Source organism: Oncorhynchus gorbuscha, linkage group LG17, assembly GCF_021184085.1.
Source record: "Oncorhynchus gorbuscha isolate QuinsamMale2020 ecotype Even-year linkage group LG17, OgorEven_v1.0, whole genome shotgun sequence".
Lineage (NCBI taxonomy): Eukaryota > Metazoa > Chordata > Actinopteri > Salmoniformes > Salmonidae > Oncorhynchus > Oncorhynchus gorbuscha.
In genome coordinates this window covers 32,160,322-32,179,937 of record NC_060189.1, presented here as the reverse complement: position 1 = coordinate 32,179,937, position 19,616 = coordinate 32,160,322, and the positions used below count along the sequence as shown (strand labels likewise).

Genomic DNA, 19,616 nt, shown 5'->3' with positions numbered 1-19,616 from the left:
CCAACTGCACAGTGGTCTCAGTGCAGTGGAAAAGGAGAGACCACCTAGTGGAGGGGTGAGGAGAGGGCAGAGCTGCGCTGCGCTCTACTCTCCTTCCGTTCTCACTCCAAACGCATGTTACAAATCATGTAGGAAATCAATTTGCTACAGCCAGAACTAAGAGACATTGGCAAGGGAGGAGTGCGTGGGCCCAATACCCATGTAACTGGCCTAACCTGATTTCAAACACATGGGACAAAATGCCTGATTAGGTAAAAAAAAAAAAACCACGCACTCCCACACACGGTAGCTGATAAAAACGTCCGCACTCCCACACACGGTAGCTGATAAAAACGTCCACACTTACAATGGCACAACATGTACAAGGGCCTAGTATAAATGTACCTATGCTGTGGAACTGCCATCGTCCGTGTATTCGCTCTGGTAGGAGTTGCAGAATCTTCTGTAAACAGAACATAAATTACAACAGTCAGAAACGGTATTTAGGCCAGTGTCGGTATTACTACCGTGTTGAAACAAAATAATCCATCTTCGTTGTGGAATATATGGGCAATTATTCAAGTAGTCTGTCAGACGCCTCGCCTCTCCGTTATGGATGAGGTAACCAGCTAAGCGGTAGATATCTCAAGAAGAAGACAATGAGGCAACCTGGGAGAGGTGAGTTGAAGACACACCTTCCCATGGACATCTTTGAAAGAAAGACGAGGGAGGGGTGAACATAAACCTACATTACAATAGTTTGTCTAATCCCACACATTTCAACACTCGAAACAGGCAGCTTAACGGTTAAGAGGCCAGGACAGTAACTGAAAGGTTGCTGGTTCGAATCCCCGAGCCGACTAGGGGACACATCTGCTGATGTGCCCTTGAGCAAGGCACTTAACCCTAATTGCTCCTGTAAGTCGCTCTGGATAAGAGCGTATGCTAATAGACTACAATGTAAATGTACTTAAGTCCTGTCACTCTGACACTCAATTTTCTCAGGGAATTGGCAGTGATCTTAGTTGTGAGGTTTGTGTGTCATGTGCACATGATACAGCAGGTGTAAAACAGCACAGTGAAATCATTACTTGCAAGCTCAACTGCAGCATGTGGACTTGGCCCTCCCTGTAAGGAGACTATGAAGATGTAATGCCACATGACTCATTCACACCCCATGTCAACTGATAAAAGGCCATTTGCTGTTTGGCAAACAGACCCATTTTGTTTGGACCAAAAACCAGCCTCTCAGTTCAACGCATGTGTCTATAAATATCACACAAGTGCCTTAAACAACTAAGTCATCTTAAATACTTATTGTCAAAGTGTGAGTGAGAGATGTGAGATCATGTAGATCCTTGAAATCTAAATAGAACATCTCGCTACAAGCCTCAGTGAATGTAGCCTCCAGTCTAATAACATCCCGTGGCCAGGCATATGCCTGTATATGTGTGTTTCAATGGCTCCACACTCAAGGTCTGGGGGAGATTTCACACATGGGGATTGAGGAGTTGACAAACCAACTTTAGAAAACATTCAGAAGCACCCTAATCTCTGATTTACAGTAGCCTACACACTCACCTGCTTAGGCTAACCCTCCGTTACACCTACTCCATTCTACTTTCTAGGAATTATGTGTATTATCGACCAATCAAATCAAATGCCATCACTCTAAAGAATTGTGACAATAAGGAATACTATCCTAAATATTGCAGAAGTAACAGTCTTACCTCAAATATGAATAGAATGGAGTCAAGTTCTTCCCTTTGCGATTTGTGACCTACAAAAGAGAAGTGAATGTGAGGAAGTGGCTGAAACAATACCTGTGTCAGGCCAACCAACCAGAGTATTCTTGACCTTGTATTCTCACCTTTTTGTTTGAGACTGACTTCAATGGTGACAAAGTTCTCAAAGAACACATAGTAGATGTGAGAGTAGTACTGGTCAAAGAAGTGCTTCAGATCCCCCGACTCAGCATTTTCTGCAGAGAGAGTGAGAGAAAAAGCAAGAGAGCGCGAGAGGGGTCAGGTCACATGGTCAGAACAAGCTTGTGGCCCTACTGTAGCTATAACTTTACTTCGAAGTGGAGTCAGCCAGTCACTGCTTATTCTCAGTCATTTTCCCGCCCATTATCAATTACGTCAGAGCTATCCGCCTCGAGGGGCTATTAACCCAAATAAAGAACACAACACTTCCACAACAACGGTAGTGGTGGACAAACACTTAGCAATGTGACCTTGACATCGTAAGCCAAGGCTCGGAGAATACCGACTGACCGACGAGTGTTTATGGTCTCATGTGACACACACAGACGGTGATAGTAGGGGTGAACGCTCAGAGGCACCGGACCCCTGGCACTGTCCTGGCTGAGTGGGCACACACACACACACACACACACACACACACACACACACACACACACACACACACACACACACACACACACACACACACACACACACACACACACACACACACACACACCAGGGTTTCCATTAGCCGGTAATAGCTGGCTTTTAGACAATATTTTTTTTATGGAAAAGTCAATAAATAAAATTGCCGCCGGCCAATTGTCCGAGAGAAGAAGAAAAACATTAAATTGCAAAATAATATTTTTTTACCTATTCATTGATGGAGATACATTTGACTGGTCATGCTTATCAGTTCATTTGCATAATTTGGGGGAATTAAATTGCCGTGTCTATAGACTACATATTCGTTATGTAGGTCATTTATCACATTTGTACGGCATACAGATAGTCTTTGAGCGGAATGCGCGAGAGCTGCTGCTACAGCATTTTAAACAGCAAATGCACAGGGAAATGAAGGCAGGCTTCATTTGTGCGTCACATCACTTTGCAATGAGCTGGAGGCCGTATGCATTTTGAAAACATGTATTTAATTGTTTGAAACCTGAACATTTTACTACATATGAGGCATTTCTTACCTTGCTTCTAAGTAGCCTAGCCAAAATCAGACAATTTCCATGGAGGCAATTATTTATCATATTATCATATTAGCAACCCATGCTAGTTGTTACATATTGTATCTCACTTCTTTCTAAATTACTATTGGATGTTTTAATCTCTGTCACAGGAAACCGCCTGCGCTTTGACAACTGTGTTGTCCCATTAATTGCATTATGAAACAAACATTCATGCAAAGCCTACTGCCTTGTGCGCTTATGTGAAGAAATAATTTATCAACATTTTAAGCTAAATATTCCAATCTTGTGCATCCGACTCGTCGCTTTTTAACTTCTCTTTATGTAGCCTAGGCCTACTGGTTGTATGCTTTTGTCCCAGAGTCTGTTTGGAATTTCTTTCTCGACAAGCTGACCAACAGAATAGATACACTTTTCTACTATGGGGGATAGTACATTGACAGAGGCTAGAGGTCAACCGATTATGATTTTTCAACTCCCGTACCGATTATTGGAGGACCAAATAAGCCGATACCGATTAAAATCGGCCGATTTTCTTTGCTTGTAAATAATGACAATTAGAACAATACTGAATGAACACTTATTTTAACTTAATATAATACATCAATAAAATCCATTTAGCCTCAAATAAATAATGAAACATGTTCAATTTGGTTTTAATAATGCAAAAACAAAGTGTTGGAGAAGAAAGTAATGTGCCATGTAAAAAAGCTAACGTTTAAGTTCCTTGCTAAGAACATGAGAACATGTGAAAGTTGGGGGTTCCTTTTAACATGAGTCTTCAATATTCCAATGTGAGATGTTTTAGGTTGTAGTTAATATAGTATTTATAGGACTATTTCCCTCTCTACCATTTGTATTTCATATACCTTTGACTATTGGACGTTCTTATAGGCACTATAGTATTGCCAGTGTAACAGTATAGCTTCCGTCCCCCTCCTCGCCCATACCTGGGCTCGAACCAGGAACACATCGACATCAGTCACACTCGAAGCATCGTTACCCATCGCTCCACAAAAGCTGTGGCCCTTGCAGCGCAAGGGGAATAACTACTCCAAATCTAAAAGCGAGTGACGTTTGAAACAGTATTACCGCACACCCTGCTAACTAGCTAGCCATTTCACATTAGTTACACCAGCCATTAGGCTGATAGGCTTGAAGTCATAAACAGCGCTGTGCTTGCGAAGAGTTGCAAAGTGCTGTTTGAATGAATGATTACGGGTCTGCTGCTGCTCAGTCAGACTGCTCTATCAAATCAGACTTAATTATAACATAATAACACACAGAAATACGAGATTTTGGTCATTAATATGATTGAAACCGGAAACTATCATTTCGAAAACAACACGTTTATTATTTCAGTGAAATACGGAACCGTTCGGTATTTTATCGAACGGTTGGCATCCCTAAGTCTAAATGTTCTTGTTACATTGCACAACCTTCAATGTTTGTCATAATTCCGTAAAATTCTATCAAATTAGTTAGCAATGAGCCAGGCAGCCCAAACTGTTGCATATACCCTGACTCTGCGTGCAATGAACACAAGAGAAGTGACACAATTTCACCTGGTTAATATTGCCTGCTAAACTGGAATAGTAAGTTATAACTAGTGATTATGATTGTTTTTTTATAAGATAAGTTTAATGCTAGCTAGCAATTTACCTTGGCTTCTACTGCATTCGCGTAACAGGCAGTATACTCGTGGAGTGCAATGGTTAGAGCGTTGGACTAGTTAACTGTGCGGTTGCAAGACTGAAACCCCTGAGCTGACAAGGTGAAAATCTGTCGTTCTGCCCTTGAACATGGCAGTTAACCCACAGTTCCTAGGCAGTCATTGAAAATAAGAAAGTTAAGAACACAGACTTGCCTAGTTAAATAAGGTCCAATTTTTTTAATTACACTGAAAATAATCGGAAATCGGCGCCCAAAAATACCGATTTCCAATTGTTATGAAAACTTGAAATCGGCCCTAATTAATCAGCCATTCCGATTAATCCACCTCTAACAGGCTACTTATTATTCTGTTCGTAACTCATCTTGTTGGCTGAGAACAAGTTAATGTGGACAGTTATTCTATTACCTTCAAAGTGCGCATCAGAATTCGGTAAGACGGACCGAACCGTACATTGTTGCATCCTCGACTTGCATGTTCTGTTAATATGAATTACTATAAACTAAATGTGATTTCTGCCATTCTGAGTACAGTTGGTGGATGCCGTAATCTGGTTATGGGGTCAGGTACATTTCTCAAAATGTCCAGTAAATTAAAATGCTGTCTGTCAAATGTCCGGTGCCACATTTTGCCAACGGAAAACCTGACACACACATACACACAGATCATAGGGAGAGAAGCCCAGAGGCTTCTGGCTGAGTGTCAGATGGTCAGTATAACAACAAATTAGCCTTGAGAAACTGCCTGCTGCCTATCCAAAATTAATTTATACACTAATCAGCCAGGGAGGGTCTTGTGGAGGACGTTGCCTGGACAGTGTTGAGAAGCTTGCCAATGGGAAAACACTACAGGAAAAGGGAGACACATGGAAGCATCCGTCCTCCCTTTCTTTCCAGTCTTACGGAACACTGGAGAATCTCAGCGAAGAGGCTTTTAAATCCCCCGTGACATGATTTTCCCCTGTAATCCTGAACAGACCCAGAGAGGAGAGGATGGATGAATCAGGAAGAGAGGATGTGTGATTTAGCTAACCTTTTGTAAAATGTCCAACAGTCATTTTTTTCCTCGTCTGAATAATTAGAAAAATACTAGGCCTACAGCAGTGACTCAGGAGTTGAGAACCAATTTTTCTTGAGGACAAATTTTGGAAACGCTCTCACTGGTGCCACATGCACAGACACATCAACAGGCTCCAAGAGCTCTTCTCTGACCTCTAAGGGATATATGGTGCATATCTCACATAACTGATGGGACAGACTCTGAACTGAACAAGTTCATATGTGTAGGCTACCATTATAGTAACATTACACAGAGCTCAGACACTTCTACTAAACAACCTAACCCCAACGCCACTCTCTATGACAGTCTATCTCCATCCCTGCAACACCTCTCCGCGCATCCCATAACCAGCCTGCTGTCGCTTCCTCTGGGCCATAAGCCTTTCGTATCTTCAGAGAAAAGCCGGGACAGCCGGAGGTCCAGCTTGAAGCGGGTGCAGGGCAAAGAACTAGAGGTCGACCGATTAATCGGAATGGCCGATTAATAAGGACCGATTTCACGTTTTCATAACAATCGGAAATTGGTATTTTTGGGCGCCAATTTTTATTTTATTTGTATACCTTTATTTAACTAGACAAGTCAGTTAAGAACACATTCTTATTTTCAATGACGGCCTAGGAACGGTAGGTTAACTGCCGTGTTCAGGGACAGAATGACAGATTTTCACCTTGTCAGCTCGGGGGATCCAATCTTGCAACCCTACAGTTAACTAGTCCAACGCAATAACGACCTGCCTCTCTCTCGTTGCACTCCACAAGGAGACTGCCTATTACGCGAATGCAGTAAGCCAAGTTAAGTTGCTAGCTAGCATTAAACTTATCTTTTAAAAAACAATCAATCATAATCACTACTTAACTACACATGGTTGATGATATTACTAGATATTATCTAGCGTGTCCTGCGTTGCATATAATCTGACTGAGCATACAAGCATAGAAGTATCTAAGTATCTGACTGAGCGGTGGTAGGCAGAAGCAGGCGCGCAAACATTAATTCAAACAGCATTTTCGTGAGTTTTGCCAGCAGCTCTTTGTTGTGCGTCAAGCATTGCGCTGTTTAACCAAAGTGAAATGGCTAGCTAGTTAACGCGCGCTAATAGCGTTTCAAACATCACTCGCTCTGAGCCTTCTAGTAGTTGTTCCCCTTGCTATGCATGGGTAACGTTGATTCGAGGGTGGCTGTTGTCGTTTTGTTGCTGGTTCGAGCCCAGGGAGGAGCGAGGATTGGGACGGAAGCTATACTGATACACTGGCAATACTAAAGTGCCTATAAGAACATCTAATAATCAGAGGTACAGTGGGGCAAAAAAGTATTTAGTCAGCCACCAATTGTGCGAGTTCTCCCACTTAAAAAGATGAGGCCTGTAATTTTCATCATATGTACACTTCAACTATGACAGACAAAAAGAGAAAAAAAATCCAGAAAATCACATTGTAGGATTTTTAATGAATTTTTTTGCAAATTATGGTGGAAAATAAGTATTTGGTCACCTACAAACAAGCAAGATTTCTGGCTCTCACAGACCTGTAACATCTTCTTTAAGAGGCTCCTCTGTCCTCCACTCGTTACCTGTATTAATGGCACCCGTTTGAACTTGTTATCAGTATAAAAGACACCTGTCCACAACTTCAAACAGTCACACTCCAAACTCCACTATGGCCAAGACCAAAGAGCTGTCAAAGGACACCAGAAACAAAATTGTAGACCTGCACCAGACTGGGAAGACTGAATCTGCAATAGGTAAGCAGGTTGGTTTGAAGAAATCAACTGTGGGAGCAATTATTAGGAAATGGAAGACATACAAGACCACTGATAATCTCCCTCGACCTAGGGCTCCACGCAAGATCTCACCCCGTGGGATCGAAATGATCACAAAAACGGTGAGCAAAAATCCCAGAACCACACAGGGGGACCTAGTGAATGACCTGCAGAGAGCTGGGACCAAAGTAACAAAGCCTACCATCAGTAACACACTACGCCGCCAGGAACTCAATTCCTGCAGTGCCAGACGGACACGCCAGTACATGTCCAGGCCCGTCTGAAGTTTGCTAGAGAGCATTTGGATGATCCAGAAGAAGATTGGGAGAATGTCATAGAGCTCCTCGATCGACCTATTTTTCCAACTTAATTGAGGAAAATAAGAACAATCCAAAATGTATTTTTGATACTGTCACAAAGCTAACTAGAAAGCAGTATTCCCCAGTGAGGATGGCTTTCACTTCAGCAGTAATAAATTCATTAACTTCTTTGAGGAAAAGATCATGATTATTAGAAAGAAAATTATGGACTCTTTAAATCTAGGTATTCCTTCAAAGCTCAGTTGTCCTGAGTCTGCACAACTCTGCCAGGACCTAGGATCAAGAGAGAAACTCAAGTGTTTTGGTACTATATTTCTTGACACAATGATGAAAATAATCGTGGCCTCTAAACCTTCAAGCTGCATACTGGACCTTATTCCAACTAAACTACTGAAAGAGCTGCTTCCTGTGCTTGGCCCTCCTATGTTGAACATAATAAATGGCTCTCTATCCACCGGATGTGTACCAAACTCACTAAAAGTGGCAGTAATAAACTCCTCTCTTGAAAAGCCAAACCTTGACCCAGAAAATATAAAAAACTATCGGCCTACATCGAATCTTCCATTCCTCTCAAACATTTTAGAAAATGCTGTTGCGCAGCAACTCACTGCCTTCCTGAAGACAAACAATGTATACGAAATGCTTCAGTCTGGTTTTAAACCCCATCATAGCATTGAGACTGCACTTGTGAAGGTGGTAAATTACCTTTTAATGGCATCAGACCGAGGCCCTGGATCTGTCCTCGTGCTCCTAGACCTTAGTGCTGCTTTTGATACCATCGATCACCACATTCTTTTGGAGAGATTGGAAACCCAAATTGGTCTACACGGACAAGTTCTGGCCTGGTTTAGATCTTATCTGTCGGAAAGATATCAGTTTGTCTCTGTGAAATCTCTGACAAATCAACTGTAAATTTCGGTGTTCCTCAAGTTTCTGTTTTAGGACCACTATTGTTTTCACTATATATTTTACCTCTTGGGGATGTCATTCAAAAACACAATGTTAACTTTCACTGCTATGCGGATGACACACAGCTGTACATTTCAATGAAACATGGTGAAGCCCCAAAATTGCCCTCACTGGAAGCCTGTGTTTCAGACATAAGGAAGTGGATGGCTGCAAATTTCTACTTTTAAACTCGGACAAAACGGAGATGCTTGTTCTAGGTCCCAAGAAAAAGAGATCTTCTGTTGAATCTGACAATTAATCTTGATGGTTCTACAGTCGCCTCAAATAAAACTGTGAAGGACCTCAGCGTTACTCTGGACCCTGATCTCTTTTGACGAACGTCCTGTTTCAAGGACAGCTTTTTTCCATCTACGTAACATTGCAAAAATCATAAATTTTCTATACAAAAATTATGCAGGAAAATTAATCAATGCTTTTGTTACTTCTTGGTTAGACTACTGCAATGCTCTACTTTCCGGCTACCCGGATAAAGCACTAAATATACTTCAGTTAGTGCTAAATACGGCTACTAGAATCCTGACTAGAACCCAAAAATATGATCATATTACTCCAATGCTAGCCTCCCTACAATGGCTTCCTGTCAAGGCAAGGGCTGATTTCAAGTTTTACTGCTAACCTACAAAGCATTCCATGGGCTTGCTCCTACCTATCTCTCTGATTTGGTCCTGCCATACATACCTACACATACGCTACGGTCACAAGACGCAGGCCTCCTAATTGTCCCTAGAATTTCTAAGCAAACAGCTGGAGGCAGGACTTTCTCCTATAGAGCTCACATTTTATGTAATGGTCTGTCTACCCATGTGAGAGATGCAGACTCGGTCTCAACCTTTGAGTCTTTATTAAAGACTCATCTCTTCAGTAGGTCCTATTTTTTATATTTCACCTTTATTTAACCAGGTAGGCAAGTTGAGAACAAGTTCTCATGTACAATTGCGACCTGGCCAAGATAAAGCAAAGCAGTTCGACACATATAACAACACAGAGTTACACATGGAGTAAAACAAACATACAGTTAATAATACAGTATAAACAAGTCTATATACGATGTGAGAAAATGAGGTGAGATAAGGGAGGTAAAGGCAAAAAAATGCCATGGTGGCAAAGTAAATACAATATAGCAAGTAAAACACTGGAATGGTAGATTTGCAGTGGAAGAATGTGCAAAGTAGAAATAAAAAATAATGGGGCGCAAAGGAGCAAAATAAATAAATAAATAAATAAAAAAATAAATACAGTAGGGAAAGAGGTAGTTGTTTGGGCTAAATTATAGGTGGGCTATGTACAGGTGCAGTAATCTGTGAGCTGCTCTGACAGTTCGTGCTTAAAGCTAGTGAGGGAGATAAGTGTTTCCAGTTTCAGAGGTTTTGTAGTTCGTTCCAGTCATTGGCAGCAGAGAACTGGAAGGAGAGGCGGCCAAAGAAGAATTGGTTTTGGGGGTGACCAGAGATATACCTGCTGGAGCGCGTGCTACAGGTGGGTGATGCTATGGTGACCAGCGAGCTGAGATAAGGGTAGTCTGGCCCAGGAGTGTGAAGGTGAACAGAAAGGCACTGGAGCAACGAATCGCCCTTACTGTCTCTGCCTGGCCGGTTCCCCTCTCTCCACTGGGATTCTCTGCCTCTAACCCTATTACAGGGGCTGAGTCACTGGCTTACTGGTGCTTTTCCATGCCGTCCCTAGGAGGGGTGCGTCACTTGAATGGGTTGAGTCACTGACGGTCTTCCTGTCTGGGTTGGCACCCCCTTGGGGTGTGCCGTGGCGGAGATCTTTGTGGGCGATACTCGGCCTCGTCTCAGGATGATAAGTTGGTGGTTGAAGATATCCCTCCAGTGGTGTGGGGGCTGTGCTTTGGCAAAGTGGGTAGGGTTATATCCTACCTGATTGGCCCTGTCTGGGGGTATCATTGGATGGGGCCACAGTGTCTCCTGACCCCTCCTGTCTCAGCCTCCAGTATTTATGCTGCAGTAGTGTGTATGACGGGGGGGATGGGGTCAGTCTGTTATATCTGGAGTATTTCTCCTGTCTTATCCTGTGTCCTTTGTGAATTTAAGTATGCTCTCTCTAATTCTCTCTTTCTTTCTCTCTCTCTCGGAGGACCTGAGCCCTAGGACCATGCCTCAGGACTACCTGGGATGATGACTCCTTGTTGTCCCCAGTCCACCTGGCCGTGCCGCTGCTCCAGTTACAACTGTTCTGCCTGCGGTTCTATGAAACCCTAAACCTGTTCACTGTGATTACTATTATTTGACCATGCTGGTCATTTATGAACATTTGAACATCTTGGCCATGTTCTGTTATAATCTCCACCCGGCACAGCCAGAAGCGGACTGGCCACCCCTCAGCCTGGTTCCTCTCTAGGTTTCTTCTTAGGTTTTGGCCTTTCTAGGGACGTTTTCCTGGCCACCGTGCTTCTACACCTGCATTGCTTGCTGTTTGGGGTTTTAGGCTGGGTATAAATACATTTGGTTTGATTTGATTTAAAACGGAACCCCGCTCTCAAAATCCAGCTTCCTCAGCTGGCCCAGTTGTGTGCCAGAACTGTTCCGCCCTGAACAATAGCCAAGCTTGGGGAAGGAAGGGGACATGTTCTTGTTGACTTTCTCTGCTGAGATAGCAACAGGCAGAACCACTATTCCACCTCCAAAATAGAACACACGGAAGAGAAAAGTCTCCTTATCAGATAGGCTAGTGACTGCATCTAAAATGGCACCCTATTCATAACTTTTGACCTAGAACTCTGGTCAAAAGTAGTGCACAATAGGGAATAGTGTGCCATTTGGGAAGCACACAGTTTGTGGAAGAGAGTAGCGTCAGGCGGGTAAGAACACTTAGGAGAGACTAATGGCCCGCTCTCTCCTTCTCTCTCCCTGGTCATGTTTACATGAAGAATGTAGTCAGCAGCACTAAGCTATGCCAAGCCTTTGTCTATAGCACACAGATATACTACTGCGATTAGGAACATTGACTAGGTCCAACCATACACATTGTCTGTCTGGATTTGTTCTTTTGACATGGTGGTAGTACTAGTACCATGGGCCATTCAAACCTAAATTATGCATTCAGACCAGTGCCTGGCTCCGACACAACACTATGGCTGCACCCAAATGTCCCCCTATTGCCTATACAGTGAACTACTTTGATCAGAGGCCATATGGTTCTGCACTGTATAGGGAATAGCGTGATATTTGGGACACAGATTATGGTAGTTACATATACAACAGAAGAGGGCCCGGCCCCAATTCGTTTTATGAAATAGCAAAACTTCAAGATATCCTAATAATAATAATAATCTTGAGCTCATTGGATTGTTTGTTATAGCCTCAATTTGGTAGCGTGATGTCCACTGTTGTCTAGAGCTGCTGGCTGATAGGCTAATAGAATTAAACAGCATCTGACTGTATATAAAAGGCAATAAAGGACAGGGCATTGACTTGACATTATCAACTCCTCATTCCCAAAGACACAGACAGGCAGATGTTGTTCTGAGTTAGGCTACCACTTGCAAGTTACCATAATGTTTAGCCTACTGCTGCTTGAAATTATCGACATTTGATAACAAGCCCCTCACCCCTCTATTAGTTTCTTTCTATTGAAGATTTTGGTTAAAGGAACTGTCCTGTGAAAATCTCACTTTTAAGAAGTTTATCCTCTGTTAACGCATACCCGAATGTTGTTGACTCATCCCATACGCATGTGGCCATAGCATGAATTCGAGAACAAAAAAAAAAAAAACACTTAAAAGTTCCCCACCTCAAATTTGTATCTCAAACAGAGAGATTCTAAAAAAGCTTGCCATTTCCTAAAAGGATGATGTCATCCTCCTGAGGAGGATGCAGTCTGATTAGCAGTCCACTTGCACAAATATTTTCAATGACCGATATACACACTAACCATTCTATTGTTGGGGTACACCAACACAGAAAAGCAAATTTTTAAACATAGTTAATTGCAATATTTTGGAAGGAAAACAATTTCACTCACATTGTTATTTATTGTAGGTTCATATTTCATAGAAATCAAGAAACGCTGGACACTTACTTTAAAGAAGCCCTGGATGTGGATTAAGCTACAGGAAACACTGACATAGGTTACACATTGTGTGGCGTCATGCCCGAAGCTTGCCCTCTGTTGCTCAGCTGCCATTATGGTCAGGTAGTCACACTTCTCTCTGTTAGGCCGAGCCTATATCCTCAACATGATTGCGTGATTCTCATCTTGGCCTGAAATTCCCCATGGATAGTGTGCACCTACACAATGTTTTCTTAATTCATCAACAACCAATAAGATGAAACGCTAGGCCTAACATCTCATTTAAAACATTACATTATTACACAGCATGTGGCTGTTGTTTCTCAACAGCACACACGCCTCGCCAACCTCTGCTATTGGCACAGCAGCACAGTGGCACGATGACAGTCTGTGCTCCCACAGTAGTTGCTGTACTGGGGGACAATGGAAACAGGAAACCTGGTAACGGCATTGAACACAATAGAGGAAATGGGTTCATGAGATGGAACTGCAATGTTTCACTCACAAGTCACAATGCCATGAAGCTTTCATCATTTTCAGAGCTACTGCAAAACCAACATCATTCAACCATCTACTCATTTCCACTCAAGAGCATATCAAAAAAGGCCTTGGAACATGCCATGCAACAAAGGGGATTGTGGCTTTAAAATCAGGACCCTTTGAGAATATAGTATTGCAATTCCATGATAAGAGTGATTCTGGGACTTGAGCGGTGTTTGAATACTCATACTAACTGCACTAACTGTACTATTTGTGACGTGGATTGAGTACATGGTATGCTTATTGATCATAGTATGTCAAAAGTTCCCGGATGCCATACTAAATTAGTCAAAATATGAAGTATACACACAGGCTTCACATTGTTTTTAGATTTGAAGAAATTGGTGGAAAATATGCAGCCGAAGTACAACAAGAGTACATATAATTACTTAAAGCAATGAATTTGTGACAAATGTTAAGAAAATATTGAGTAATGTAATGACGTTATGTTGGCTTACAATTTGTTTGCTACGTCGTCTTTACGAACCACATAACATATCATTACAGCAGTATGTACCGTTTGCTAGCTAGCTACCTAGTTGGCTACTTATACATCAAACTTGCCAGTATATTAACTATAGGCTAACTACTTAACGTTTATTGACTTGATTATTCCCATCATTCTTAGCTTAGCTAAATGGTATAGTCTTTGTGCGTTCTCAATGGACATTCGGGTGCTTTCGTAAATTCATTCTGGCTATCTACTCCGATTTCAGAGCACGTCTGAGAACAAGAGCGCAGAATAATTAATTTACAAGCGCTCAACACCCGTTGAATATGGCTGGGGTCAGTAAACTTTGCCAAAAAGAATAATGAAATGGTTGCAAGCAGCACAGTTACAGTCATCAACGCTCTGGCTAACATAAAAACTGCTTAACTAGCTCTGCTAGGATGAGTAACATGATCAGAGTGTTCCCATTGTGTTCTCATTGTGTCCCTCCTGATTCCTGCTTACAAGCAAAAATTAAAGCAGGAAGCACCAGTGACTCAGTCTAGAAAAAAAGTGGTCAGATGAAACAGATGCTAAACCACAGGACTGTTTTGCTAGCACAGGCTGGAATATGTTCCAGAATTCTTCCGATGTCATTGAGGAGTACACCACATCAGTCATTGGATTAATCAATAACTGAATCATTGACGTCGTCCCCACAGTGACTGTACGTACATACCCAAACCAGAAGCCATGGATTACAGGCAACATTCACACTGAACTAAAGGGCAGAGCTGCCGACGAACCATCAACCAGGCAAAGTGTCAATACAGGAATAAGATCGAATCGTACTACACTGGCTCCGACGCTTGTCGGATGTGGCAGGGCTTGCAAACTATTACAGACTACAAGGGGAAGCACAGCCGAGAGCTGCACAGTGACACAAGCCTACCAGACAAGCTAAATAACTTATATGCTCGCTTTGAGGCAAGTAACACTGAAACATACATGAGAACATCAGCTGTTCTAAACAACCGTGTGATCACGCTCTCTGCAGTTGATGTGAGTAAGACCTTTAAACAGGTCAACATTCACAAGGCCGCAGGGCGACAGATTACCAGGACATGTACTCCGAGCATGCGCTGACCAACTAGCAAGTGTCTTCATTGACATTTTCAACCTCTCCATGTCTGAGTCCGTAATACCAACATGTTTTAAGCAGACCACCATAGTGCCTGTGCCCAAGAACACTAAGGTAACCTGCCTAAATGACTACCGACCCATAGCACTCACATCTGTAACCATGAAGTGCTTTGAAAGGCTGGTCATGGCTCACAACACCATTATCCCACAATCGGAAATTGGTATTTTTGGGCGCCGATTTTTTATATTTTTTATCTTATACCTTTATTTAACTAGGCAAGTCAGTTAAGAACACATTCTTATTTTCAATGATGGCCTTGGAACGGTGGGTTAACTGCCTTGTTCAGGGACAGAATGACAGATTTTCACCTTGTCAGCTCAATCGTTGGACGACTGTACCTAACCATAAACACCAATGTCTTTCATAAAATGAATACACAGAAGTATATTTTTAAACCTGCATATTTAGCTAAAAGAAATCCAGGTTAGCAGGCAATATTAACTAGGTGAAATCTTGTCACTTCTCTTGCGTTCATTGCACGCAGAGTCAGGGTATATGCAACGTTTTTGGCAGCCTGGCTCATTGCAAACTGATTTGCCAGAATGTAATGTAATTATGACATAACATTGAAGGTTGTGCAATGTAACAGGAACATTTAGACCGATAAAATACAGAACGGTTCCGTATTTCACTGAAATAATAAATGTTTTGTTTTTGAAATGATAGTTTCCGGATTCGACTATATTAATGACCAAAGGCTCGTATTTCTGTGTGTTATTATGTTATAATTAAATCTATGATTTGATAGAGCAGTCTGACTGAACGATGGTAGGCAGCAGCAGGCTCGTAAGCATTCATTCAAACAGCAATTTCGTGCGTTTTGCCAGCAGCTCTTCGCAAGCACAACGCTGTTTATGACGTCAAGCCTATCAGCCTAATGGCTGGTGTAACCGATGTGAAATGGCTAGCTAGTTAGGGGGGTGCGCGCTAATAGCGTTTCAAACGTCACTCGCTCTGAGACTTGGGAGTAGTTATTCCTCTTGCTCTGCAAGGGCCACGGCTTTTGTGGAGCGATGGGTAACGCTGCTTCGAGTGTGGCTGTTGTCGATGTGTTCCTGGTTTGAGCCCAGGTAGGGGCGAGGAGAGGGACGGAAGCTATACTTTTACACTGGCAATACTATAGTGCTTATAAGAACATCCACTAGTCAAAGGTATATGAAATACAAATGGTAGAGAGGGAAATAGTCCTATAAATACTATATTAACTACAACCTAAAACCTCTTACCTTGGAATATTGAAGTTTCACATTAAAAGGAACCACCAACTTTCAGATGTTCTCATGTTCTGAGCAAAGAACTTAAACGTTAGCTTTTTTACATGGCACATATTGCACTTTTACTTCTCCAACACTTAGTTTTTGCATTATTTAAACCAAATTGAACATGTTTCATTATTTATGAGGCTAAATAGATTTTTATTGATGTATTATATTAAGTTAAAATAAGTGTTCATTCAGTATTGTTGTAATTGTCATTATTTCAAATAAATAAAAAGAAAAATTGGCCGATTAATCGGTATCAGCTATTTCTTTGGTCCCCCAATCGGTATCGGTGTTGAAAAATCATAAATCGGTCGACCGCTAGTATATACTCATTAAGTATGTAGTACACAGTATGTTAGCATGGGTATACGAACACAGCTTCAGACTTTTCACCTTAAAATGCATACCAAACAAAAACCTGATTGTGCTGTTGGTGCCATCATATGCTAAACCAAACGTTTGATCTGCACTGTTCAAGTAAATGCGTTTTAGTAAAATTGTGTGGAATTTGTTGAAAGTAGTCCTTGTGCATAGAATTGTATGGTTTGTTTAACTTTGTAATCATTGGTTTATGTTTGACAGCATCACTGTTACCGTGGAATTGCCCAGTTGGATTCTGCACTCTCGAGCTGTGTTCGAATACTCATACTGACAGCACTATGCAGTATGAGTATGCAGTATGAGTATGCAGTATGATTACAGGTCATGGATATACAGGTATGGATATATGCAAAAAGTTCCCAGATTTCACACTATATTTGCCAAAATACGAAGTATACAAGCAGTGGAAACTATTTCCTTGCAGCAGTCACCAACGCTCTAGATAACACGAAAACAGCCTAACCAGGTCTGCTTGGCCAAGTAAAATGGTCAGAGAGAGGTGTTCTCTCATTTGTGTCTGGAAGTAGCTGGCAAGCTAGCCAACTCTAGCAAGTTAGCTTGGATGTTTGACTGCAGTTGTGGGGTCAGGATGCTCAGCTCAACCCTACTCCTTGTCCAGAACGGGCAGTGCTCGCTCTGAACGGTCTGAACTTATGAACGGACAACCTGACAACTCTCTGAATTTACAAACACAAAGTCGTAAGATGTCTAGCAAGTCATTTATTATGCTAACCATCTAGCAAGAGGTTGCATAACAACAGCATCAACTTCTGGTTGACAGGTGAAGTACTAGTATGCTCAACTGAAAGAATACCGTTAGTTTAGCATGTGCTACATCTGACCACTTTTTTACAGACACTGTCACTTCCTATGTGGATGCTTTTCCCACAGCAGGGACAGAGACTGGTAAGGATAAAGGGAACAAAATGAATGGAACCAAATGCAGGCAAATCCTCGATGAGAACCTGCTTCAGAATGCAAACAACCTTAGACTGGGGCAAAGATTGAAGTTCCAACAGGACAATGACCCCAAGCTTTACAGCCAACGCAACGCTGGAATGGCTTCAGAACTAGAATTTATAAGTCCTTGAGTGGCCGAGCCAAAACCCAGACTTGAATCCCATTGAAAGTTCGAAAATTTCTAAAAACATGCTTTCACTTATCCATTATGGGGTAGTGTGTAGATGGTTAAGAAACAAAAATGTAATACATTTTGAATTCAGGCTGTAACAACAAAATGTGGAATAAGTCAAGGGGTATTAATCATTTCTGAAGGCACTGTATGTCCCATCTTTAGTCCACAAATAGAGAATAAGACAAGTTGCAAAACAGAAATCAAGGACTGCTGACAAATGTGATTAACGTATATCAAAACATGGATGACGTCTCGATTTCTTTGCAGAATAGAATAGATATGGACCATCCTAAACCACTGATTACAATCGGTATGCAACCATATTGTTTTGACATAACTTGTACTGTTTGCCACACATTTCAGCACAGCAAATTCATTTCAAGCGTTGCAATACAATAAAATATGATATTATATAATGGCTAGATACAACTGTACGCTTCCAATCTGTCCAATGATGAGAGTAGAAACAAGCCAATGCATGTTAGCTACTCTGCATTAACAGAAAAAGTCGCGAGCTCGCTTCGGTAGCTTTGATTTAGCTGTAGCATCAAGCTACTGTATAGCCTAGCAAGCTAGCCGACCAAAATGTCTCATTTCGACTTACCACTAACAATCCGCAAGTGTTTCAGACGTGTCAGGACATCTTTTTTTGGATCCAACACTTTCTGTGTAGATTTTTTGACGTCCCCATGAGGCTTTTTGGAAAACATTCCGAAAGCAGGAGACGAAAGAATTTGTAGGGAGCAAGCCCCTTCTAATCTTCTTCAAACGATAGCTAACCACAAGTGAGCTGTGGGACCGTTGTCATTTGATGTAACGTTACTGCGACCTAACAGTCTTATAGACGATAAAATGTATATAAATAGATAAAATTAGTTGAGAGGTGTGCATTTTCCAGAAGAAAAGCGTATGTAAAATGTTGCTACCCTCTCCGTAACCCAACCAACACACCTCTCCGCAAAATCTCAAAACATGGCGGAGTTTGAGATATGAAAAACAAGGTAATGGAAATCAGAGCAATTCAACTACGTTATAGGGTAGTGAAATAATGTAGTGGCTGGTTTGATTCATTAAAACATTGTACATGACATTCAGAACCTAATAAATGGCATAATGTTGCCCAAGCAAGAAAGCAATATATAATTGTAATTTCAAAGACCACTCAATGAAAACGCTAAAGTTTCACATTATATGGAAAAGTGAATCGATGGCTTTTTCTTCAAGTGTTTATCATGTTGATCTGTCAGACGTCTGTCTGTGTTCTGTCGAACAAGAGGCAGAGAGAGATCTGTGTCTCAGAGAGAGATATATTATATATTTCACTTGCTTTGGCAATGTTAACATATGTTTCCCATGCCAATAAAGCCCTTGAATTAATTGAATTCAGAGAGAGAGAGTTGTTGCTTTCATATTTGTATGTGTATCATTCCGCTTTGACAACATTGACTGTCATTCGTGCCATTAAAGCATATTGAATTTGATAGAGAAAGAGTGACCAAAGTGGTGTCAAAAGCTTGACAGTGGAGGCAACAGTAATTAGGAGGTGAGGGAGTGGATGGAAGAGGGTCCCTGACTCCCTTTCTCCAGATGCACTGATTTGATTGGAACTGGACAGGTAACAGCACATTACTGAAGCCATGCAACACATTGCTTTCCCTGTTCTGTGATTTCAGTGGTGATCTGAAAGCTAATTTAGCAAAGTGAAAGTAGTGTAACTAGATATTTACTTATATCAGGTTTCGCTTAGGCTAGAATTATCATCATATTAATATAAAAATTCGAGACAATTTTCTCATCTAAACTTTTCTTGATTTGATTTGTATGGTCTAACGAGGTGCGCTGCTTTGTCAAACCCTGCGGAGTGTAGTTTGATTCCTCCCTTTTTGTTCGATTACTTAATGGTGAAGTCGTTGTAAAAAAGACTACAATTC

At 41.6% G+C, this 19,616-nt stretch overlaps 1 protein-coding gene across 1 annotated transcript in view; it reads right to left on the bottom strand.

Annotated features, from left to right (window-relative positions):
- The window catches only part of LOC124001787 (ral GTPase-activating protein subunit alpha-1-like), a 77,543-nt gene extending 58,869 nt beyond the window's left edge, over window positions 1–18,674 (bottom strand). Inside the window, 4 exon segments of the mRNA XM_046308862.1 lie at window positions 385–442; window positions 1,710–1,759; window positions 1,850–1,960; window positions 18,290–18,674. Coding sequence (XP_046164818.1) covers window positions 385–442; window positions 1,710–1,759; window positions 1,850–1,960; window positions 18,290–18,395 — 325 coding nt within the window. The 5' untranslated portion in view covers window positions 18,396–18,674.
- Window positions 18,675–19,616: the final 942 nt, after the last annotated feature.